The 25,167-nt window shown below is 41.1% G+C and overlaps 1 protein-coding gene across 11 annotated transcripts in view; it reads left to right on the top strand.

Annotated features, from left to right (window-relative positions):
• The first annotated feature begins 11,713 nt into the window (after positions 1-11,713).
• The window catches only part of LOC136694110 (uncharacterized), a 35,844-nt gene continuing 22,390 nt past the window's right edge, over positions 11,714-25,167 (top strand). For all 11 annotated transcript variants that reach the window (XM_066667495.1, XM_066667494.1, XM_066667496.1 and 8 more), the window contains exons 1-8: positions 11,714-12,043; positions 17,663-17,929; positions 18,136-18,411; positions 19,476-19,757; positions 20,379-20,486; positions 21,164-21,304; positions 21,406-21,534; positions 24,939-25,073. In XM_066667495.1, the coding sequence (XP_066523592.1) occupies positions 11,980-12,043; positions 17,663-17,929; positions 18,136-18,411; positions 19,476-19,757; positions 20,379-20,486; positions 21,164-21,304; positions 21,406-21,534; positions 24,939-25,073 (1,402 nt within the window). In that variant the 5' untranslated portion in view covers positions 11,714-11,979. The remainder of the gene's footprint in view (positions 12,044-17,662; positions 17,930-18,135; positions 18,412-19,475; positions 19,758-20,378; positions 20,487-21,163; positions 21,305-21,405; positions 21,535-24,938; positions 25,074-25,167) is intronic.

The raw sequence follows: 25,167 nt of genomic DNA, 5'->3' as shown, positions 1-25,167 counted from the left end.
CCTGAGAGATGGCTGTCAAATCATCCTGTGTAAGGAGCAGGCTTTAGAATTGTGCAACACTGAATAGTAACATTCAGCAGTTAAAGCAACAAGGCATGATGTTGTAACCAGCGTGCAGCTGACAAATGACATGTTTCCTGTTCTAACAAAAATCATTAACACCTCATGTTGAACCACCAACATCAAATATTTTTAACACCATGATATCTCTAGAAGCTAGGATCACCAGTTTTGCTGGAGAAATATTTACCTGGGCACTTATAACGCCATGAGAACACAACAATGCAACATTATCTTCATAACATGCTTCAGCATAAGAAAAACAAATAATCTACTGAAGACGTGCACTGCCTCCTGGAAAAATAAATCCTCAAATCAGCCTTAAGGGCTGCATTAAAAATGATCAGTGATTCTTCATAACCCTGAGGCAATCGGGTCCATGCGCAAAATTTACCCTTAAATAAAAATGCCAACCAGTACAGGATTTCTGGGTGCACCGGAAAGCTGAAGAACGCATTCGGTAAATTAATCACAAAAAAAGAGCTGTTAACAGGTTTAACAGGTACCTGGGATAAGACTATGTGCTGATTTGGAACTTCTGGAGAGGGTGGATGAATCTCAGGATTAATCTCAGAATTTACTGCCTGCAGGTCTTACACAAATCTCCACTCTCCAGATTCCCCTGAAGCACTAGAATTTATTCTTTTTCTTCACCAAATAAATTAGGGTATGAGGAGGTGAATTAGGGCGTGGAACAATCACACCAGCAGTGATGAGCGTATTGAACACTGATGTGATGCCCTCAATAGCGACGCACTTGAGCGGCTACTGATTCTTTTTTGGTTGGTAGTCATTAACTACTACAGGTTGGGCGCATATCATCATCCCCAACTTTATATTTGCTTTTTGCATATAAGCAGTCTGGGACTGCAGCCAGACCCTTAAGAGGAACTGAAACCCATACACAGCTCTGGTTTGTGTGTGTGTTCATGTCAATTGAGAAAACAGAAACCACAGCTGTGTATTAGATGCGGAAGACTTCAGAATTTTTCACCCTTTTTTATTTTTCACACCTCCTTCATGATCCCGCCAATCATTCAAGGAGGTGCACTTGCACTGCCATGGACCCAGATCTCTCCACCCATCCTCAAGAAGTTTAGACAGTGATATATGAGGCTCAGAATGCAAAAATATACTTCTCTTTTGAACAAACAGTTTAAACAATTGCTTTTGTGAGGGTGAGAGGATGATGTGAGCCACAGAGTGACAATGTTCCCCACTAGAGATACACAAGATTTAGCTTCTCACTTAAAACCCATCAAATTCCTTTCCATGTGCACAGTGCAATGAAGGTCCTCTACTGATATGACATCAACCAAGTCTGTCAGGAGGTCAGTGGATTGCAGAAATGTAGACTTAACAGTGGACAGTAAATCTGCTGATAAAGCCAAGCTTTTCCAGTTTCCACTCATATTTATAACAGCAAGCCACTTGCCTGCTTCACCATGACATACACCACTGTATCCTCCACACAGACCTCGATGCCCACATAGACTCATTCATTCATTCATTATCTGTAAGCCCTTATCCAGTTCAGGGTCGCGATGGGTCCAGAGCCTACCTGGAATCATTGGGCGCAAGGCGGGAATACACCCTGGAGGGGGCGCCAGTCCTTCACAGGGCAACACAGACACACACACACATTCACACCTACGGACACTTTTGAGTCGCCAATCCACCTACCGACGTGTGTTTATGGACTGTGGGAGGAAACCGGAGCACCCGGAGGAAACCCACACAGACAGTCACCCGGAGCAAGAAACGAACCCACAACCTTCAGGCCCCTGGAACTGTGTGACTGCGACACTACCAGCTGCACCACCATGCCGCCCCACATAGACTCAGTATATATTAAATACTCAATTTACACATTAAATCCCTAAATCCCTGAATCTCTGCCCAGGAGATTAATTTTGTGAAATTTAGAAAACAAAACAATTATTTTTTTTCTTTTCTGTCTGCATAGAACATCCTAAAGACTCTGTTACTACATATGTAACTTTGGCCAGACACCCCTATGCTGAGGTCTATTTGAAAAACATGAAGCTGAAGTGGTTGCTCAAGAAAATACTAATAGCTAAATTCTATCCTTGCCACTGTCATCTTTATTCTAGGCATGGCAACATAAGAAAGTTATTGTGTTAATAACAAAAATTGTTCACTTATCTGCTCATGATCTTGTCCAGATGCTCCATTCCCGTCTGGCTCCTCGGTCCCGCTCCCCTCATCTCAGTCTGCTGCCTCCATTGTTGTCAGGTTCAGTCTCTTATGAAGTGGTCATGCAGTTCACAAGAGAAACAGCCTGAGATTCGTCCTGCTGTTCGTTGTCCTCGCCCATGCCCATGACCATGGTGAAAACCCCTTCATGGATCTTTACCAGCTACTTGTTTCCACAGAGCCAGCTGAGCCTCTGCCAGTTTACACACTTCCTACTTCTTGCTGTTCAAAGTATTTTCTGTGTGTACAGCAAAGTTCTCCACATAAGCAATGCGTTTCCACATGAGCACTCAAGTCTCCCATTTGAACTGCCAACACTCTCCAAAGTTCATGTAGACTTGGATGTAAAGTCTCACAGAACTGTCTGAGGCATTTACAGATTTCCTCACCCCCATCACTGACATCAGGGAGTGAGGCTGCCACCTCTTTATTTTAGAAAATGTCCAAGGCCCAAACACATGTCCTACACCGTCACCCATAGGCACTTGTAGCATTGGCATGTTGAACTGCTCTATCACATCCATCAGCCCGGAACTTCATATTCTGCATCACAGGAATGGAGCTTTGTGGTCATTGGTCATTGGTTTCTTTCCTTTTTCAGTTTGGGTTGAAGTTTGTTGCAGTCATCTTTGGAAATGTAGTCTAAGAAACTGTGTTGTCTCTCCAGTCTTTACTGTTTCCCCAACAGCGCCTTCTGCATGCTTCAACTGTTGTTGTGGCTGTGTGGTCAGCGTCGGCTGCTGCAGCTGTGTCAGTAGCACTGGCTGTGCTGTCAACTGCGCTACAAGAAACATAGAATCATCAACACCCTACCGCGTTTCAATCAGTGTTCCCTCCTGGTGTCCCGTTCCAGTTCAATATCAGTGGCATGGGTGGACCCGCAGCGGAGCCATCTCCCCACTCTGGAGGCTTCTGGTGGTTGGCTGGATTAAGGTTTTTTAATCCACATTTTTTCTCCACTCAGAGACCTCTAGATGCACGAGATGCCCTGGACAAGGAGCCCCCAAATTGTTTTGGCAATTGTGTAAGTGCAACCAGGAAGGAAGACCGATTCTCAGGCCCGAGGAGAAATCAGAGGAATAAAGACACAGAGTCAAGTATACACTCCAATCTCTAGTTTATTCAAACTTTTGTTGCAGTGTATATATAAGACCCCAGTCACGTACGCCCCACTGTCATGTGCCCCTTCTGCACGTACACCAAACATCATGTGTACCGTTTGGACGTTATTACAACATGTCTCATTTCACAAATCCAGACATTCCCTTAACTGGCATGTATCTGTTATCTTCTATTTCACTTCTGTCAGCAAAATGATTGCAGATGGTTAGGTCAAGTTCAAATCTAGGGACCTTACTTCCCTATTCTAATCTCTCTGTTCCCTTCTCTCCTGGGTCGTGCCCTGAGAACACAATGTAATAAGCCCTTTAAGGTCACAAGCTTAAGCACTGTACTTCAGTCAGGATGTATGTGTCTATAAAAATCATAAGAGAGTATATTGGTGGATTATTATCATTATTAGCTAATTGCAATGTTATATTGCATTTTCCCATCACAATATAAATGCCCTGAAATCCATGGCAAGCATCTTATTTGAATTTCCCCATCCTCCTATTGAGTATACAATACCTTGTGTGTGCAGCACGTGGTAGTGACCACAGCATTCCCTGCTGGGATTTTTTTGGAATGTCTTGGTTTTAATTTATTAGATGGACATGATTTAATATCTGCTGAACTTTACACTATTGAAGAGAGACAGACAGAGAGAGAGAGAGAGAGAGAGAGAGAGAGAGAGAGACTGTATGATTGGTGGAACAATATCTGTACATATGGGTGACTGGATGAGTGAGTGAAACTGTCCACAAGTGAGTGACTGGGTGAATGATATAGTGTGTTTCCAAAAGCTTGGTCTACTTTCTGACTTTAGCCAGACCAAACATAAAAACAAAAACTTATTTTTAGACGCTACCAGTAGTGTTTTAAGGAAAGAATGTGCTTTGCTTATATGTGATTTTAGCTTGTGGGTCACGGCCTCCAAACATTCAGAAGATATTATAATAAATGGTCTCAACAACTTTAAACTTTAAATTTATGTTTAAGTGTCTATTAAATTTAAGCCCAGTTTGACTGGAAGCCACTGTGAGTTGTGTTTAAACCATAAAGACCGGAATTTCGCAAGTGTCCCATTGTCTGATGCCTTTTTACTCATCCTTTGACAGCGTCATCAAACTTCATCAAAATGCACACTTCCAGGAAGGGCATAGAGCATCTGGTTAAGATTGTAACACTGTAACATCTTGGCTGTGTGAATATGAGAGCAGTAACTTGCTTCACCTTGTGCTGTGAATGAGGAACAACCCTAAATAAAAAGGTAAAGTGTTAACTGACTGCGTTATGTAGTCTCATTTGATCTGGATCCGTTTTCAGATTAACTTCTGTAATAACAAAGTTACCAAATTATATCTTGTTGTCATGTGGTCATGAGCTAATAGAGAAGTTAATGAAAATGTGCTTATCTGAATGTAAATGTAAGGACATTATAATGGCTCCTTTCATCAGATCTCCCTTTTCTCACTGAATATTTTTTCATTAACACTTTCCTAAGTGAAGTCTGGAGGACTCTTAAAACCTTAACCATTGTAACTGCTTCAGTAACCCTTCCATTTTCGTATTGTTTTACTGATCAGAAAATATTTTCAGGAATTATCTATGGAAACACACACAGAGGACAAATATGGTACACAGGAGTGCCCAAACTCCTATTTATTCCAAGGAGATTTAAAGAAATTTAAACAGAGGTTTGCATCAGGACAGGATTAAGTGTTCAGTAAGTTCAGTGAAAAACAGTAGGTAATTCAGCCTGTAATTTTCTGAGTACATAGGTGAAAAACACATACAGGGTTAATTCAGATGGCAATGAAACTACGTCCTAAATATGGATTTTCAGAGGTACAGACGAGTCCATACAGACAACACACCCATATAAAAATTGCTGGGGACTTTCTGTGAAGGCTTTACACTAGACGTAGTCATTCCTCCCAGGATGTACTTGTATGTATGCATTTTGATGTATTCTGGCCTACCAGTACACACACAGGTGCTTTGTTCTGCTGTTTTTCATTCCTTGGATTCATCTACTTGTCCATTCTTATTCTTTGTTCATGAAAATGTTTTTTATGAATGTATATTCTTTGAACTCCCTCACTACAACTTTAAACAATGAGTGTTTTTTTTTTTTTTTTGGTGAAATAACGGAGTACTGTGGATTATTTTTCCTGCTGGAACTTGTTGAATCAACTCTCCTACTGGATCTCCTTTCACCCTCTACTGCTCCCAAGGACTGTTGTCTGACTTTTTTTTTTGCACTGCTACCTACTGCACTCATGCTGGATTGAGCACAAGCTTTCCCTCTTCAAATTCGCGCCTGTGGTTAACCTGCTTCTTCTGAGTAAGTCTCCACACACCTGCAAAGGTTTCCTAAGATTTTAAAATGGTCTCTTAGTATGGTTCAACAGACCACACAATCATGGGGGTAACTGCTGATCTGACAGGGGTCCAGAGGGCCGACATTGACACCCTCCAGCTGTATCCAAGCATATTAATTGAAGGTTGAGTGGAAGTAAAAGAGGAAGATGAGATACACCAGGCCCAACAATGCAGACAAGCTGAAGGCCACTATCAAAGCAACCTGGGTTTCCATAACATCTCAGCAGTATATACTTTTCAGTGGGCCAACATTTCTGTGTTAAAATTCATTCTATGTTTCCGACCCCTTTTAAATTAAATAAGTTCCATGCCAGTCTTGGGTCCTAGAGGAAGACACAACAGGATTGCATTTAACAACTGTGTGTTGAAACGGTAACATAGCAAATTTACATAAATGGCAAGCCAATCATGTGTTCTCCTGATGCTCAGCTAACAAACCAAGAAGTAATTTGGTCCAGTCCAATCAATGTTCTCTGCAATCAGCTGACCCTGGTAGAAAGACAGTAAAGAGAAATAGAAGAAAACAAAACCTGACCAGAAGAGAGCTACATCAAACTCTGGATGTCTTATATAATATTTCAATTTTCTGAGATAATGACATTTCACAGTCAGTAAAAACACCTGTGTTCCTGGTAAATCAATACACTGACCATTCCATTTGTAATTTTATGTCACCTTGCCCCTGGTTTCCCCCAGAACTCAGGTTAATGAAAGCAAGAGGCTGTCAAGGGTTCTAAAGCAACTAATTGCACTAGTTGCCCACCCTCTTATTAAAGCTTACCAGCCTTCATTGTACCCACTCATCACCAGGCTCACAAATGCTTCTCTTAGCTCAGGTGATGTACCTTGTATATTAAAGACAGCCATGTTAGGCCTTGATCCTCATAATCTTTGTAATTAATCTAATTAACTAATTAAACATCATACGTTCCTTTCCTTCATCTACTCGTCAAATTGTACGACCTGCACACTTGATGCAATACCAACAAAACTATTTAAAGAAGTATTACCAGTCATAATCAATCCCATTTTAACAATCATAAATTCGTCCCTTAGACTAGGTCACATACCCAAAGCATTTAAACTAGCAGTTATTAAGCCCCTGATCAAAAAACCGAATCTTGATCCTAGTGTACTATCCAATTACAGACCCATCTCTAACCTTCCCTTCATATCTAAGATCTTAGAAAAAGTTGTGGCCCAATAACTTAGGTCATACTTGCATAAGAATAACATATATGAAAAATTTCAATCTGGTTTTAGGCCACACCATAGCACCGAAACAGCTTTAGTTAAGATAACAAACGACCTTCTTCTAGCCTCTGATCAAGGCTGCGTATCCATGCTAGTTCTACTAGACCTCAGTGCAGCTTTCGATACAATTGATCATACTATTCTGCTAGAAAGATTAAAAAACATGGTTGGAATAACAGGAACAGCCCTATCATGGTTTAAGTCTTACCTCACAGATCGCTATCAGTTTGTAAACGTAAATAATGTTTCTTCTACTCATACAAAAATGAGATTTGGAGTTCCCTAAGGCTCCATTTTAGGACCTTTACTATTCATATTATACATGCTGCCACTGGGCAGAGTTATTAGCAGGCATGGCATTACCTTCCACAGTTATGCAGATGACACACAGTTATACATATCAGCCAAACCAGATGACAAACCTACATTAAAGAAAATGGAGGACTGTGTTAAAGAAGTGAAGCATTGGATGTCATACAATTTCCTTCTGCTAAACAGCGACAAAACCGAGGTTCTCCTTCTAGGTCCAAAACCTGCTATAAATAAGGTATCAGATTTAATACATAATTTTGACTTCCCTGTTCTCCCGAGCTCATCAGCTAAAAATCTGGGTGTTATAATTGATTCAGATCTATCATTTGATCAGCATACAGGTAACATTACAAGAATAGCTTTCCTACATCTTCGGAACCTCGCTAAGTTAAGAAATTCCTTATCCCTCCCAGATGCGGAAAAATTAGTTCACGCTTTTATTACATCAAGATTAGATTATTGCAATGCACTTTTATCAGGATGCTCCAGCAGAAACTTGAGTAAACTCCAGTTAATTCAAAATGCTGCAGCCAGGGTCCTCACTAAAACTAGAAAATTTGATCATATCAGTCCAGTCTTATCGGCCCTTCACTGGCTTCCAGTTAAATTCCGTATTGATTACAAAATTCTTTTACTCACGTATAAATCCTTACATGGTCTCGCCCCTGAATACTTGCAAGACCTCATCACACACTATGAACCACCAAGATTACTCAGATCTCAGGGCGCCGGCCTCTTACTAGTACTCAGAATTCATAAGACGTCAGCGGGGGGAAAAGCCTTCTCCTACAAAGCCCCTCAGCTCTGGAACAATCTTCCAGCTAGTGTTCGGGACGCAGACACAGTCACTATGTTTAAGTCTAGGCTCAAAACACACTTGTTCAGTTTAGCCTTTGGCAACTAACCTCTGTCTAGTTTAAAGTTGTCATTTCAGGAACCCATGGACATGGAGAATCAGGGTAAACCTGGATGATTTGCTCACAATTTCTCTTGCTTGGAACGAAAGGATGTATTTGCCTGAGCTCCTTCTGGTTTCCCTACTCCCAGTCTGTTACAGTCTGATCTGTCACTACACTAAAGAAAATATTCACATGCTCTTATTCTCTGCTGCACTCAACTAAACTAACTGCTTCCCTTTTACTGTTTTACTGTTTTCTGAGAGAATGGTGGCCCACTGATGGAAGATTGTTTGCTGGATTCTCCTGCAGACCAGACCAGACCAGACCAGCTGCTCACCTTATTATTATTATTATTATTATTATTATTATTATGTAGCATAATGACACTTCATTGGTGATCATTTAAAATTCAATCTATAGTTTGATCAGAGGAGGATGGGTCCCCTTTGTGAGTCTTGGTTCCTCCCAAGGTTTCTTCCTCCAGCCTCGAGGGAGTTTTTCCTTGCCACTGTCGCCTTCGGCTTGCTTGCATTGGGCTTTGATTTAAATGTTCTGTTTGAAACTGTGAAGCTGCTTTGTGTCAGTTGTAAAAAGCGCTATACAAATAAATTTTGATTTGATTTGATTTGATTTGAAGGAACCCACAGTCTCTGTCCAACTCAAAGAACATCTGTCCTTTAACAACCTTTTTGAGCAGTTTCAGTCTGGATTCATTGGGCCAAGGTGAGGCTCATGAATGATTTGTTGTTGGCAGCTGATTCTGGTTTAGTTAACATTCTTGTACTCCTGGATCTTACTGCAGCATTTGATACGGTCTGCCATGACACCCTCTTGCACAGGCTAGAGACGTGAACTTGTCTTGCTGAAACAGCAATTGCTTGGTTTAGATCCTATCTTATGAGCAGGCAACAGTTTGTCTCTCTTGGTAGTTTCAGGGCAAATCCTTAAACTCTCACTCATGGTGTCCCCCAGAGTTCAGTTTTTGGCCTCCTTCCATTCATAATCTAATTGCTTTCACTTGGTGACTTTATCCAGCAATATGGTCTTCAGGTTCACTGTTATGTATATCATGCTCAAATTTACATCTGCACAAAGCCGAGGAGCCTGCCCCCACATTAATACGTCTCTTGCTGGGGAGAGACATATTAATGTGGGGGCAGACAACCACAGAGCCAGCTGTGCATCAGGCTTATAGGTAGGCACCCTAGGGTCCTTTGGAACAGGTGTCTAGGCTAGTACAGCAGAGTGAGTGGCAGCATCTGTTATCAGTTATGAATGACTAGATGGATATTTTTAGGCTGTTCTCAGAACAGTGGTGACACTCCAAATATTCTAGTAGCTCTGATATGTTTGATCCACACTTCGTGGTGGCAGTGCATGAATCAAGGAGCCCCTCCCATCTCTGTTATTTTACAGGTTTCTTATCAAATGTGAATCCACCATAAGCATTACTGACGTCTTGTGGAAAAATTACATTACTCTAGCTCCCCACGTAAAACTAACCCCATCCCATAGGGCTTTAGACTCTACCAACCTGTGCAATAGTATCATGCAATTGTACAAGACACACACACTACACAACACGTCTACTACAAGACATGCCCTCACAACTCATTTTCCTGACTGCCACCATGTAGCGTGTCTGCATTGTAATGCAGTAAAGCCTCTTTATTAGTGTCTGTCGTTTATGTATTATAGAGGATAGAATAGCTTATCTATTGTGTAGACAACTACAGTTAGTATTTCATTTCATTCCCCCTAAATTGTCATGTTGCCTAAGATTTAGTTTGTATGCATTTATTTAAGCTCTAAAGACTCATGTTTAATTAGTTATATGGAGTTACATTTAAATTAAATACAGATTTTCCCATTGTTTAATACTATGGTGTCAGTCTATCCATGAATCCTTTCAGTTTTACACGTTAACATTATATATAATCATGCAAGTAGTATACATTTTTCCAATGAAGAGTGGTATATTAATAACCATTAGCTTAGTGCTTATTTTATTAACAGAAAATAGATTAATCAAGAAGTGGGGATTTTTTTGACAATGCCATGAAACTCAAATGCGTTTGCTGTTTTTAAGCAAAGAAAATACATGATCACAGTTGCTTTATTGAAATATGTTGTTAGGCACACTCTTAATTTAAATGTCCTTAATTAAATATTCATTCATTCATTCATTCATTATCTGTAACCCTTATCCAATTCAGGGTCGAGGTGGGTCCAGAGCCTACCTGGAATCATTGGGCGCAAGGCAGGAATACACCCTGGAGGGGGCGCCAGTCCTTCACAGGGCAACACAGACACACACACATTCACTCACACACTCACACCTACGGACAATTTTGAGTCGCCAATCCACCTACCAACGTGTGTTTTTGGACTGTGGGAGGAAACCGGAGCACCCGGAGGAAACCCACGCGGACACGGGGAGAACACACCACACTCCTCACAGACAGTCACCCGGAGGAAACCCACGCAGACACAGGGAGAACACACCACACTCCTCACAGACAGTCACCCTGAGGAAACCCACGCAGACACAGGGAGAACACACCACACTCCTCACAGTCACCCAGAGGAAACCCACGCAGACACAGGGAGAACACACCACACTCCTCACAGACAGTCACCCGGAGCGGGAATCAAACCCACAACCTCCAGGTCCCTGGAGGATTAAATATCTGAAAAGAGATTCAATAAAAACACCACTTCAAAAGCCATACCATAATTGCAGTAACCCACACACACAAACAACTAGAACAGCAGTGCTATACAATGCTCACATGTATTTTAGAATATGAAAACCTGTTGAAGTCTGTAAATCAAAAGTGAACATAAAAGGCTCTTTCAATAACAGCATTACTTATTCCTCGGCTTCTGTATTCTCCCTCAGTTCTTTAAAGCTTTTAATCGCATGTCCACATCCATGAACATGACTGATGTCTAAGCTACCCTCTTTGGAGTGATCTGTTCAATAAAAAAAAGTTCAGGGTCCCATGGGGGAACATTGAAGAACAAGGTGAAATGGGGACAAAGTATGCAAACAATAGATGAATTGCAGTCTGTAATAGCAGAACTAGAGGCACAGTGGTGCAGCAGGTAGTGTCCCAGGCACACAGCTCCAGGGGGTTCAAATCCTGCTCTGTGTGACTGTCTGTGAGGAGTTTGGTGTGTTCTCCCTGTGTCTATGTGGGTTTCCTCCTGGTAGGGCACCAAAACAGTTCTTCTATTGTAACAAGCTTGACATTGTAAATAGGGAATAACTCTTTTTTTTGGTGCACCCCGTTCCTTGCCAGGAGCAAAGCATTACGTTAACTATTGCTAACAAAATATTCACGGTAAAGCAGACTACAACATTACATTTAGACAACATTTCAACAAAAACATACTGCTATGGATTATCCGGAGTGGGCGTGTCCTGTAGTGTAGTATTTGCGGGAAGCAGCCTGGAGTAGCACGGTCAGCGAACACGCGAAGTGGGAGGGAGCGGGACGTTGTACTGGACTCGGTTCTGTCGCAAAAAAGCGGGCACAGCCTCCGCATCCGGTTTTGTTCCGTTACTGGACCAAGGCTCCTCAAGCTCCGTAAGAGACGGTTTAAAGTCTCGGTTCACACGCGAACTACACGCCAGAGCTCGCGGAAGTTTGTGGAGAAATTTCTTGGGAAGAGTGGGTTTGTTAACTCTTATTAGAGGCACGAGGAGCGGGTTTATTATTACTATTAAGGACATGAGGAGTGGACAATGATTGCTGGTGGAGGATTAGCGGCCTTCCTGCTCCTCTCTTTTCTTCTCCCCGGTTCTGGAGGTGAGTTCACGGCTGTGGGAGTGTGCAACTGGGAGATGGGGGGTAGGTTTCACTTTATAACGAGCTTAATTTCAGGTAAATTTAACGTCCAGGAGAGAAAGTGTTGCTGAGGTGAACAATACACAGCGTAAATGAACCTCTGTATCGCATTAATGCAGTGATGAATCTGGGTTTTTACGTTTACACAAACCTGGGGATATGTCAAGAATTATTATGGCTAGAGGCAAGGCACGTCTTTTTTATAGAATACCTTTCATACACAAGTGCAATTCAAAGTGCTTTACAGACTCAAAAGAAAGTTTAAAATGCTGTTCAATTAAGAGCAAGTAAAAAACATAAAAGCCATTTTTAAACAGTTGATATTGTATTTTATTAACAGTTAAAAATAATTATATATATATATATATATATTAAAAAAGATTCCAACAGTTAAAATGATAAAAGAAAAATCACTCAAGTGCGGTTCCAGAATAAAAAATTAAGAGTACATTAAAATATTTTTTTAAAACACTGTAAAATATTTCTCCAGCTTCAATTCACAAATGTATGATCAAAAGCTGCCTTAAATTTTTAAGTTAAATCAAATTAGAATTATTATTTACTCCAACTCAAAGTCAAGTTTGACTTTGAATTCCTAGAAACAATTAGACCATGCCATAGCTGCCTTTAATTCTGTTTCAAACTCACTCAAAAGAAAATCAGAGAGGAACCAGTGAGAGGCAGCCTTTGGGAGTGGAGTTAAAGCTACTGTGTCACCCTGAGGGTGAGGCCTCTGACCAATTATCGCTCTAAACAAAGACCTAGGCCATTAAACAACCCAAAAGCACCCGAAATATTACTCCCACTCACACAGCACACAACAATGAATATAAAGCACCAAAAGCAGTGACCAAGACAGGGGTGTGGTGCATGCTGGGAGCTTCTGCTGAGTGTACCAAAGCCCCGCCCAGAGTCCATCTGACTTAGACATAGCCATATCTGGAAGTGTCAAGTTCATTCCACTCCTTCAAATTTCCACTTCTTTAAAGTCATTAAACAGCTTCAGTTGAAAAGCTGGGAACTCCAGAAATCACAATACAATAAGTCTGACACATGAAATAATGATACAATTAAACAGATTTTTTTTTGAAAATCACACATTAAGTGGCCTTTTAACTAAAAATCTAAATGTTGTTAATTTATACATTTTGGGTCATATCGTTTCTGAATGCATCATATTTAGGCATTTACCAAATATATTTTTTCTTTAATTGGTCTTTAATTTAGTTCACTGCATCAGTTAAAACAGTTTTTCAGACTTCTTACAATTTGTTATTCATTTTGATTCATTTTAATTAAACAATTAATAGCAAAGGTTTGTCTCAGATTTTATGAGTTTAGAATTTAAAACACCGACACTAGCAGGGAGAGCATTCCACAAACTTGGAGCAGAACTGCTGAAAGCTCTGTCCCCATCAGAGCACAGCTTAGTGTGTGAAGCAGTTAGATCAGCGTCTGCACAGTGGCTTATAAGTGTGAAGTAAGTCGGAAAGGTAAGAAGGATCCAGTCCATTTACTACTTTATATGTAATAATTATGATCATATCCTATGAAAATATCCTATGCCAATCCATTAGAGCTTCACATAGGGCCCTTCCCACTCTGTTCCTACCGGTAGCCACCAAAATTCCTGTTGATTCCTACACTTCAACACTAAGGTTGCCTTGGCCATTTATGATCCGATCAGCACCCAGCTCTCCTTAACAACTACGGTTACTCACTGAGCCCATTCCATGAGTACCTTAACCACCCACTGTATCACTAGCTCTTCACAGGGGTCATCAGGTAGGCACCTCCCCTCGTCAGTGTTTCACTGAATTAAGCCCACGACTTAAGAAGTAATCATTTAAAAGCTATACAAAAACTAACTGGGAGCCAGTGGCGATTTTACAGAACAGGTGTAATGTGGCCACAGTGTTTAGTCCGGGTCAGAAGCATGGCTGCACAATTTTGAATATGAATGCATTCTCTCCATTTGTTTATCTGGAATTTTAAACAGTAGACTGTTACAGTAATGATAATTTGCTGAAACAGAGACCTGTTATTTGCGTTTCTGCCATGACTGAGTCACTCACTGACTGTGAGAATTAGAGTGAGTCACTGACTTACTGAGGAACCTCCACAAAACAAGATACTCAGAATGGATCATTCCGTCATAGATGAGTGCCCAGACAAAACATTTGTAATTTCACAATATTTTAAATATTGGTGTAATGAGTCCTCTCAGGGTGAATACATAATTAACGTAGTGCAGTTGTATTCACGGACCACAAGGTTGTTTCACAGTAAAACAGAACTTTCAGTTTCTAACGATGACACACCAGTTTCCAGTGTTCAGTTTCACAGTGAAGATGTAATGCCCTGAACATAGAGATTACAACTCGTGTTTGCATTTGCCCATAAGTTATAAACAAGCACAGAATTAGAATCACTTTACTGGCCTCTGTGATTGCACACAGGGGTGCAGTGGGTGGTTTGGTACTTGTGCAATGATGGGGCAGCTGTGGCCTGGTGGTTAGGAAATGGGCTTGTAACCAGAAGGTTGCCGGCTCGATCCTCAGAGTCTTTGAGCAAGACACCTAACCCCAGCTGCCCATCTAGTGTTCACTAGTGTCTGTTTCAGTGCACAGATTGGGTTAAATGTAGAGAACAAACTCCCATGTGCAATCGCAGAGGCCAGTAAAGTGATTCTTATTCTGTGCATGTTTATAACTTATGAGAAAATGCAAACACAAGTTGTAATCTTCCCATGTTCATTTTTAAAAAGACACACTGTGTGTTGTAGGGTCACAATTATCTGAACACTGTAAACCGTGGTGTGAAATCTTTAGAAACTGAAAGTTTCGGAATGTTCTGTTTTACTGTGGATTACTCTTTACACAAATATTTAAAATATTGTGAAATAGCAGCAAACAGTGAATGTCTGGGCACTCCTCTATGAAGGAATGATCCACTCTGAGCATTCTGTTTTGTGGAGGTTCCTCAGAGAGTCAGTGACTCACTCAGTAATTCACAGAGTCAGTGAGTGACTCAGTCATGGCAGGAACATCAATAACAGGTGTCTGTTTTAAAACTTTATCTCATGACTTTGCATTATTTGTAAGTAACACAGTGTTTAGTCCGGGTCAGAAGCCTGACTGCACACTTTTGAATATGAATGCATTCTCTCCATTTGTTTATCTGGAAGTTTAAACAGTAGACCTCCACAAAAGTTACATTTTTGAACAGATTTGAACTATGTTTACATGCTATGCACTGCAGTAAAAACAGTACAAAATCCATTTACAGAAAACTCACCAAAATGTGAATTAAAAAAAAATCATTCATTCATTATCCGTATCCCTTATCCAGTTCAGGGTCGCGGTGGGTCCAGAGCCTACCTGGAATCATTGGGCACAAGGCAGGAATACACCCTGAAGGGGGCGCCAGTCCTTCACAGGGCAACATACACACACACATTCACTCACACCTACGGACACTTTTGAGTTGCCAATCCACCTACCAACATGTGTTTTTGGACTGTGGGAGGAAACCGGAGCACCCGGAGGAAACCCACGCGGACACGGGGAGAACACACCACACTCCTCACAGACAGTCACCCGGAGGAAACCCACGCAGACACAGGGAAAACACACCAAACTCCTCACAGACAGTCACCTGGAGGAAACCCACGCAGACACAGGGAGAACACACCACACTCCTCACAGACAGTCACCCGGAGGAAACCCACGCAGACACAGGGAGAACACACCACACTCCTCACAGACAGTCACCCGGAGGAAACCCACGCAGACACAGGGAGAACACACCACACTCCTCACAGAATTGAACCCACAACCTCCAGGTCCCTGGAGCTGTGTGACTGCGACACCTACCTGCTGCACCACCGTGCCGCCCTTAAAATATTCAATGATTGGTTATTCCTTATAAAGATTTATTAATTGAAGTAAACAGAAAGTAATATTGTCTAAAGTTTTTGGAAATCACACACTGTGTCTAGGAAGTCTGGCGTACATCATTTGTCCTGCTGAAATTAAGGACTTTTCTGACACAGCACAGCACATTGTTCACTTGTTTCCTGTTGCTCTTTCTTGCTCAGTTTATCATTGCATTGTTCCTTGTCTTTGATCCTGTAGTTTCTCATATATTCTCTTTACTGTTTATTTGATTTTTCTGTGCTCTTAAAGGGGAAATCTGTAATACTGATATCAAGTGTTTAAAATCTACAATGCCATTTCAAAACAGTGGAGAGAGCTCTCTGCCTCCTCCCCCTCCTCCTCAGATATCAAGCTCGGGCAGATGCCAGTTTGAGGAAAACTGAATAAAAAGTAAGATGAGTTAAAGAACTTGGGCCATAATAGCTAAGAAGAATGTGCCATAATCAACATATTTACACATCAAAAGTGTTCATCATTTCCCTAAAACATCTATCTACACAAAAAAAGCAAATGAGCGGCTGCCATTTCCCTGCATTTAAAGCCACATTAGATATTTAGACTAGACAAGGCTGGTGTTCCTTTTCGCTTTTTACCTTCCATCATAAATGTCTTTTAGGAGGAAGACCTTATCCACAAATTTCGTAGTCAAATATTTCATTTCACCTAATGTGTCTGTTTTACAAGACTTATTGATGTTATTGCCAGCTTATTAAATTACCTGTTCCACCTTAACAGCTTCAGCTAGTGCTGTAGCTTTTGATTTTTTTTGAAGCAACATCTTATTCCACGTTATCCTTTTATCCAATTGTATGTGATGTCACTAAATATTTACCTAAGTGAAAGGCAAAAATGGAATGAGCTGCCTGCCACTTTCCCTGTATCAGGGCTGGATCAGGGCAACACCTGGAGAGCAGCAGGAACAGGACATCTCAAAGCATGAGAGAGACAGGAGAAAGAAAACCAGACAAAGGGAACAAATAAAAATACTGAGGTTAATATGGTCATGGTAAAGAACGGGCAAAATTGTCCTGCGTAAAAAGCTTCCACTGGTCAGGCAAGAGAACCCAGCGACAGACAGCGTGTTGGCGGTTACTAGAAAGCTAACTAAAAAAGCCTTAGCTATGGTGATATGACAGGGTTAATACAGAACAGTGATAATATGAAAACCAGCTCGAAAACACTAATAGAGAAGGAGTAACCTGAGAGTGAATGATTAACCAAAAGCTTGTTTGAAAAGGTAGGTTTTTAATCTAGATTTAAAGACTGAGAGTGTGTCTGAGCCCCGAACAGTAACCAGAGGCTATTCCAGAGTTGAGGAGCTTTGTGAGAAAAGGCTCTTCCTCCTGCAGTGTTTTTCTTAAAGCGAGGAACAAAGAGTAGATGGGCATCCTGTGAACAGAGTGTACGTGACGGGCGATAAGGTATGAGAGGTTCAGTAAGATACTGAGGGCCTAAACCATTTAGAGATTTATAAGCTAAGAGGAGTATTTTATAGTCAATGCGAAATTTTATGACTAAGTAAAGTATATTTCCTACAGATTGCTCCTTTAAATGTTTATCAAAATATGTCAAAATCTAAGCAAATGGTGTCTCTCTTAAATCTTCATCCAATAGAGAGAGATCTTTTGTCTTTTCCCCACAGATAAACACTCTCTGTTTTACCTCTTCACCGTCCAGTCTGAAGTCTCCTCACACAACATCTACCAGTTCAGTGTAGAGACTCTGCTGAACGACACACAGACGGACTCCTACAGCAGTCGGGACGGTATCAGGACTCCTAAACAGAGCTGGGTGAAGGAGATAGAGGAGAGTGAGTGGAGAACAGGATCTGAGAAGCTGAAGTATGAAGGACAGTGGATGAACAAGAGTCTTCAGACACATATAGAGGCTTTCAGACACAAAGCATCTGGTGAGAAAATATATTTTTTCTCTTATTCCTGTAAATAAGAAAGAAGTATCTCACTTTGTTTGATACCGAGCATCATCATAACAAAGACCATCGTCACGGGGGAACGCTAGTGCATTCTTTTCGAAGGAAAAGGAAATGAGCAGGTAAATGAACAGTGTCTAGTGATTTCTGCAGCTTCCTGATTAACTGTTCTTCTCCTGTTTCAGAGCGTCATGTTCTTCAGTGGAGAAACGGCTGTGAGGGGGAAAAGCTTCCTGACGGCTCAGTGTCAACTTTAAACTGCATTAATGAATACGGCTACGATGGAGAAGATTTAATGTCTTATAACTGGACCTCGAGACAGTGGTCAGTCTCAGTGAAGGAGGCCCAGGAGATGGTGGAGAAGTTGAAATCTGAAGAAAGTCCAGATCCTGCTCTGGTTTGTCAGGACTGTGTGAAGTGGATAAGGATTTATTTACAGTACAGTCCTCAACACACACCCAGTGAGTATCTGGAAACTTGTCGTAATCAGGGTCTGTGATTTCATTCTTCACTGTATGAGGTCAGCATTGTATCTACAATATCCACAGTGTGAGTTCATCAGGTGGTTTGGTATAAGTGTTGATTTGTGAATCTGCATAGAAAATACCGAACATACTGTCTGATGATATTGGCAAGCAGTATCCCACACATAATGAAAAGCAGAGACTATGAATTGAACTCTGGGGAACAAATTGAGAGAGTTGGGAACAGTCTAAACCTGCTATCTGCCTGTGAGATATGATGTGAACTATGCACGGGCCATAACAGTGATGCCAGGCATTGCATCCTGTGTCACATGCTGATATAAGATATAAGAGGGAGAGAATGTTGACCAATCCAGAGTTGTCTTTCATAACCCTGACCAGACTGGTTTCATGTTAACGGTGCTTTCAGCTGGGTAGAAACTGCACCGTCAAAGTGTCAAGCCTAGGCTCAGGTAGCTGCAGCTACTACTGAGTTGTGAAACACTGAACCCGAACTAAAAGAAACATTGATCATTTTGATTATAAGAGGATTGACATGCTTTAACAAGGGGTAGGGGGTAGGATCAAGAGAGAGTTGGCAGATTTAGACTCGATAAGTTTAGCCAGCTTCTGAAAATGGGTCTGTCTCAAAATCTAGTAAGTTGTATACAACATTGTGTGTGTGCTTCAGACACATTTTTAGATCCCTGTCCCAATTTTTAGATTCATTAAATACGCTGCCTACTGAGATACCTTAAAAGAGCAGAATTTTAAGGCAGCATTAAACTTTTCCTCAGATGTGAAGGCTATCCCATGATGCAGCAACTCCCTCATATTTCCCTCTTTTTCTAGAGCAAACATACTGAGGCAGATCACTACATTAAGGGACAGACCCCATTATTCCTCTCCCCATCAGGGATTGTGTGTGAGTGTGACTGGGTGAGTGTGTGAAACTGTGCACAGGTGTGAGTGTGTGAACGACTGGATGAGTATGTTTATACAGCATTTACATAACCTCAACAATTGGACAAAAAACCTTTATATGCTCTTCCTCTCTGCAGCTGTTCCAGATGTGTATGTGTTTGTGAAGAAATCTCAGACTGAGTCCAGCAGACTGACCCTGACCTGCCTGGCCACGGGCTTCTACCCCAAAGACCTGAAGATGAGACTGAGGAGATTCACCACTTCACTCCCTGATCATCTACTAACATCCTCAGGAGTCAGACCCAATGGTGATGGAACCTACCAGCTGAGGAAGAGTGTGGACGTCCAGGAGGAAGATACAGCAAGATACGACTGTATTGTGACTCAAAGTGGTCACAAATCAGTCATTAAAGAATGGGGTGATTAGATCTTTTTGTTAAAGTCATTGTAGATTGTGAGCCAGTGCCCTGGGAGGAGACCTCAGTCTCTCTGCGTAACTGTAATTCACTATTTCGCAGTAATATCTCAGCAGTAATGTGGCTAATGTGGAGAGACAACCCACCTGTGGAAGAGGTAGGAATCAAATGAACCGAAACATTAAGACCACTCAGAGATGAACTGAATGACACTATTTACCTCATAGCCATGCCAGACGTGGAGTGTGAGATTAATTAGCTGGCTAGAGAACATTAGGAACACGCTGACCCCTGTTCACCATCCAAATCTGGACCAGTAAGCATAAGAACTGGACGTTGGAGTGAAGGACAAAAGTGGCATGGTCCAAATAAGTCCTGCTTTCTTTTCCATCACATGGGCAGATGTGTACCTGCAAAAAAATTGAATGAGCAGATACACTTCAGAAGATGACTGTAGAGGATGTGTGATTCTCTGTGCAGTGTCCTGCTGGAGACTTCTGGGTTCAGGTGTATCCCTGACAGAAACAGCACATTGTCTCTGTGCTTTAAACTATTTTCCTCTATGCTTTTTTTATGATGAAAAATGTAAAAGCTGAAATTAGTAACGTGTGTGTGTTTGTGAAGGTAATCACTGCCTGAGTGTAGCCCTGATTGGAGTGATCATAGGAGGAGGGGTCTTGCTGTCAGTCCTAAGCAGAATCATGGTTGTCTTTATAAAGAAGAGGAGGGCTGGTAAGTACAGACTGTGTGAGGTTCTAGATTCATTTACTGCTTCCATCAACTGCTTCAACTGTTCTTATATCTTAAATATGTTGCCTACTGATATACCTTAATAGGGTTGAATTTTAAGGCATCATTGAACCATTCCTCAGATGTGAAGACAATCCCATGATGCAACAGAGGCTTTCTTTCAGAGCAAAAGTACTTAAAATCATGATAAAACTGGACAAATGACAGAACAGGTTGTGATATAATTGTGCTAATCTCAGATCTGGAGAAGTTCTGTATGAAGGAATGATATCAGATCTGGAGAGGTACAGTATGAAGGAATGATCTAAGATCTGTTGAGGTTCTGTGTTGAGGAACGATCTCCGATCTGGAGAGGTTCTGTATGGAGGAATTTCTCAGATCTGGAGATGGTCTGTATTGAGGAATGATCTCAGACCTGAAGAGGTTTGTACAGAAGTAGGACCTGGAGAGTTTCTGTGTGGAGGATCAATGTCAGGACTGCTCCTTTTTTTATTGTAGGAGACTAATAAGTTTTATATGCAGTAGGAAGCCTATCAAGTAGTAGGAGAGCTAACAAGTGTTCTATATATTAAATGAAAAACATACATATTCATCAATATTTTTTTTTAATTAATGTTTTTGTAATGTCTAGTCAGTGAATATATAAAATTGTTTTACAGACAGAAATGACACCAACTGGCAGAGTTCTCTGAGAGTGTGTCTGAATGAAGCTGTGGTTGAAGTTGTGGTTTTGCTGGTACTACAAGCTGTAATGGCTGTAAATGTTGGGATCTATATCTCTCGCCGTAACAAGATATCAGGTGAGTTCATACTTTCAAAGTGTTCCGTAGCATGTAGCAGAAGTTTAAGACAGAAGTCTTAATACATATATAATATTTGAGTTTGTGATAATTGTCTATAGATGATCAAGGATGCGACTGCCTGAGTGTAACCTGGACAGGAGCTCTGGCTGCTGGAGTGATTGGTGCAGTGTTCTTGGTAATTCTTCTGACCAAGTCCATCCTTGTCTTCAGGAATATCAAGATGGCTGGTGAGTACAGACTTATCAAGTGAGTACAGAGTATCAATAGAGATTCTGAGCATAATAATAATAATAATAATAATACATTTTATTTGAAAGCGCCTTTTAAGAGACCCAAGGACACTGTACAATAGATTATAAAGAAAAAAATAAAAGGTAAATAAAAAGGTAAATACACATACATACATACATACATACATAGACACATACATAACCATAAAGACGTACACATAATATCATCCACAGGCTAGTTTAAAAAGATGAGTTTTGAGTCTGGTTTTAAAAACATCTACAGATGAACAAGCTCGCAGTTCATCAGGAAGACTGTTCCACAGCTTTGGACCCACAACAAAAAATGCTCTATTTCCAATGGTGCTTAGCTTAAAATGTGGGACCTCAAGCAAATGGAGGCATGAGGACCGAAGAGTACGCACTTAGATAAGAAGGGGCAAGGTCATGCAATGATTTAAACACCAACACAAGCCATTTGTACTGCATACGGAACTTCACTGGAAGCCAATGAAGACGACTTAGGACTGGAGTAATATGCTCCCAAGATCTTGTATTGGTCAGAACCCTAGCAGCAGAGTTCTGCACATACTGCAGCCTGCTCAAAGCCCGAGCAGGGAGGCCACACAACAGGGCATTGCAGTAGTCGAGTCTGGAAATTATAAATGCATGGACTATGGTCTTAGCAGCAGTGAAAGAGAGAAAAGGGCGAATCCTAGAAATATTTTTAAGATGGTAGAAGGATGTCCTACATGTTGTTAATATGTGATTCAAATGATAATGTAGAATCAAAAATTACTCCGAGATTTCTCACTAGTGTTGAGGTAGAGACATCAAAACCAGGGATACAAACAGTAGTGTCACTAAGCCTCCTGACTGTTGCAGGAGATGCAATTATGATGGCTTCAGATTTTTTATTATTTAGGCTCAGGAAGTTCTCCAAGCCCTCACATCGGTTAAGCAATTCAGCAAGGCACTAGGTGGCAAGCTGTGAGAAGGTTTTGTACAAATGTATATCTGGACATCATCAAAACAGTGAAACTGCAGCCCATGATGTCTAATGATGTCACCAAGAGGAAGGATGTACAAAATAAAAAGCAGGGGCCCAAGGACAGAGTCCTGGGGGACACCATGTGACAAGGAGCATGTGTCAGATCGAAAACTTCCCATTGAAACAAACTGCTACCTACCAGAAAGATACGATTGAAACCAAGCTAATGCAGTACCAGTTATGGCAAACATATTTTTGAGCCGAGTTAGTAAAAGGCTATGACACACTGTATCAAATGCTGCAGTAAGGTCCAACAGTACAAGAAGACTCAGCAGTCCTTGGTCAGCTGATATCAGCAAGTCATTGACAACCCTAACAAGAGCAGTTTCAGTGCTGTGATTCCTCCTAAATCCTGATTGGAAGACCTCAAACAGATCACATGATTCAATATGTTCTGTTAACTGAGCAGCTACTGTTAATTTGCGAGATTCTCATGATTTAAGCCAGGCTTCTTGAGAACTGGAGTAATGGCTGACAGTTTCAAAGGAGCTGGGACCATTCCTTAACTAAGTGAAGCATTGATAATTTTCGTAATAAGAGGACAGATAAATGGAGAACAGGCTTTCTCCTGCTGTGTTGGAAAAGGGTCTAATTGACATGAAGTTGCCCTTGAGAAATTAATAATCTGTGAAACATACTGTTGGTTTACAGTATTGAAGGTGGAAAAATAGCTGCTGCTGAACTGAGAAGATAGTTGTGGAATGTTTAGCCTGGTTGCAGTAGATTGTATGTATTTTGTATGTAAATCCAAAGTAAATTGTATGTGTTTTATGATTGAAAAAGTCCAAGAACCGAGAGCAGAGTTCAGCTGAAGCATAGGGAAACTTTTCACAGGGCTCAATAACTTATTGACAGTTGAAAAGAGAGCTCTACGGTTACCGTGGGCACCATGAATAACATCAGAATAATAGAGTGTTTTAGCTTCCTGTAGTTTTTCCTTATAAAACAAGACATGAACATAGTTAGCAAGGGCATGTATAGTCAGGCCAGTTCTGTTTGAAAGATGTTCAAGCTGATGATCAACAGCTTTCATCTTGCGCAGCTCAGCAGTGTACCAGGGAGCAGGCTGAGAAAATGTAACCTAGCGTGTTCTTAGAGGTGCCAGGTGGTTTAAAATATGTGATAATGTTTCGTCATAGTGGTTCACTAGCAAAACAGGATCTAAGCAATCAGGTACCGGGCTCTGACTGAGCATCTCCATAACAGCAGGAGGACTGATATTTTTAACGCTCCGGAATACAAAATGGCGTGATTGACGCTGCCCTCACTGTTGACATGATAGCGAAAAATCAAAGAACACAGCTTTATGGTGAGATACACACAGATCAATGCCTCTCATATTAAAAGGGGTTTTACCCAGAGAGCAAACAATGTTCAAGGTGTGGCCCTTGTTATGAGTAGTATTAGCAAACAGACAGTTACCAGAACTGATGTGAATATTAAAGTCACCAAGCAGCAACAAATCAGAATAAACAGGAATAAGTGTTGAGATGAGCTCAGAAAACTCTGCCATAAAAACAGATGAACATTTTGGGGGACGATAGATAAGCAGAACCAAAACAGGTTTAACAGCAGGGACCAAACGTGCCAAACACTCAAACGAGGTCATATTTAGGATTAAAACTGTTTTAACTTTGAGGTCAGATCTGTACACCACTGCAAGTCCTCCACCTCGACCAGTTAAATGAGGTTTATCCACGTATTGATAGTATGGAGGCAGAGTCTGATTGAGCGCGAAATACTCATTGGGCCATTGCCAGGTAATATAATAATATAACAATACATACTGCTGTGCCATGTATGAGGGGCTGATATATTCAGTGTCCAGTCTGTCAGCTCTGCTGACCATATTAGTTCACTCTGTAGTTCTAAAACTGTAGTTCATCTGTTGCTCTGCATACTTTGTTAGCCCCTTTTGATCCTGTTCATCAATCATTTTTGCTAATCATTGACATCTGTTTGCGACCCAATTTCTCTGCATTGAGCAAGACATTCACTGCAGTGCACCACCTCTTCTCAGTCTATGAATCACATAACACACCCTGCAGGTATTTATAAAGGTATTTATAGACTGGTCATCTTCACGAAATGCCATCTGCAAAAGCCTGAAATTACTACTACCTAAAATATGCAAGGTGATATTTTATCATTATATTTACAATGTAAATGTTACGCTGAGATTGACCCACCACCCAAATCATACCTGCTCTGTCGTGGTCCTGACCATTTGAAGACCATTTGAAGGATGAAAAGGGTAAACATATATACAGAGCAACAGATTTGTCCAGAAACATTGGGCAATGAGTGTGTGAATGAATATAATGTGTGTGTGTGTGGGTGTGTAAATTTACAGACAGACAATACCATAGCTGGCGGAATGGTCCTGGTGCGAGACTGATTGGAGAACTGGTTCTTCTGGTTCTGCTGTTGTTGCTGGTTGTGTCGACTGGGATCCATGTCTCTCTCGCTGCATACCACAGGATATCTGGTGAGTCTTTACTGGGTCAATTTTCTGCAGCATAGTGCAGCAGGGGTTGAGAAAGAAGATGATTTAGGTTCACATCAGAACATTTTCTTCCTTC

The sequence above is a fragment of the Hoplias malabaricus genome, chromosome 4 (assembly GCF_029633855.1).
Source record: "Hoplias malabaricus isolate fHopMal1 chromosome 4, fHopMal1.hap1, whole genome shotgun sequence".
NCBI classification, from domain to species: Eukaryota; Metazoa; Chordata; class Actinopteri; order Characiformes; family Erythrinidae; genus Hoplias; species Hoplias malabaricus.
The sequence above is the reverse complement of the archived record's forward strand: the minus strand, read 5'-3'. Positions and strand labels throughout refer to the sequence as shown.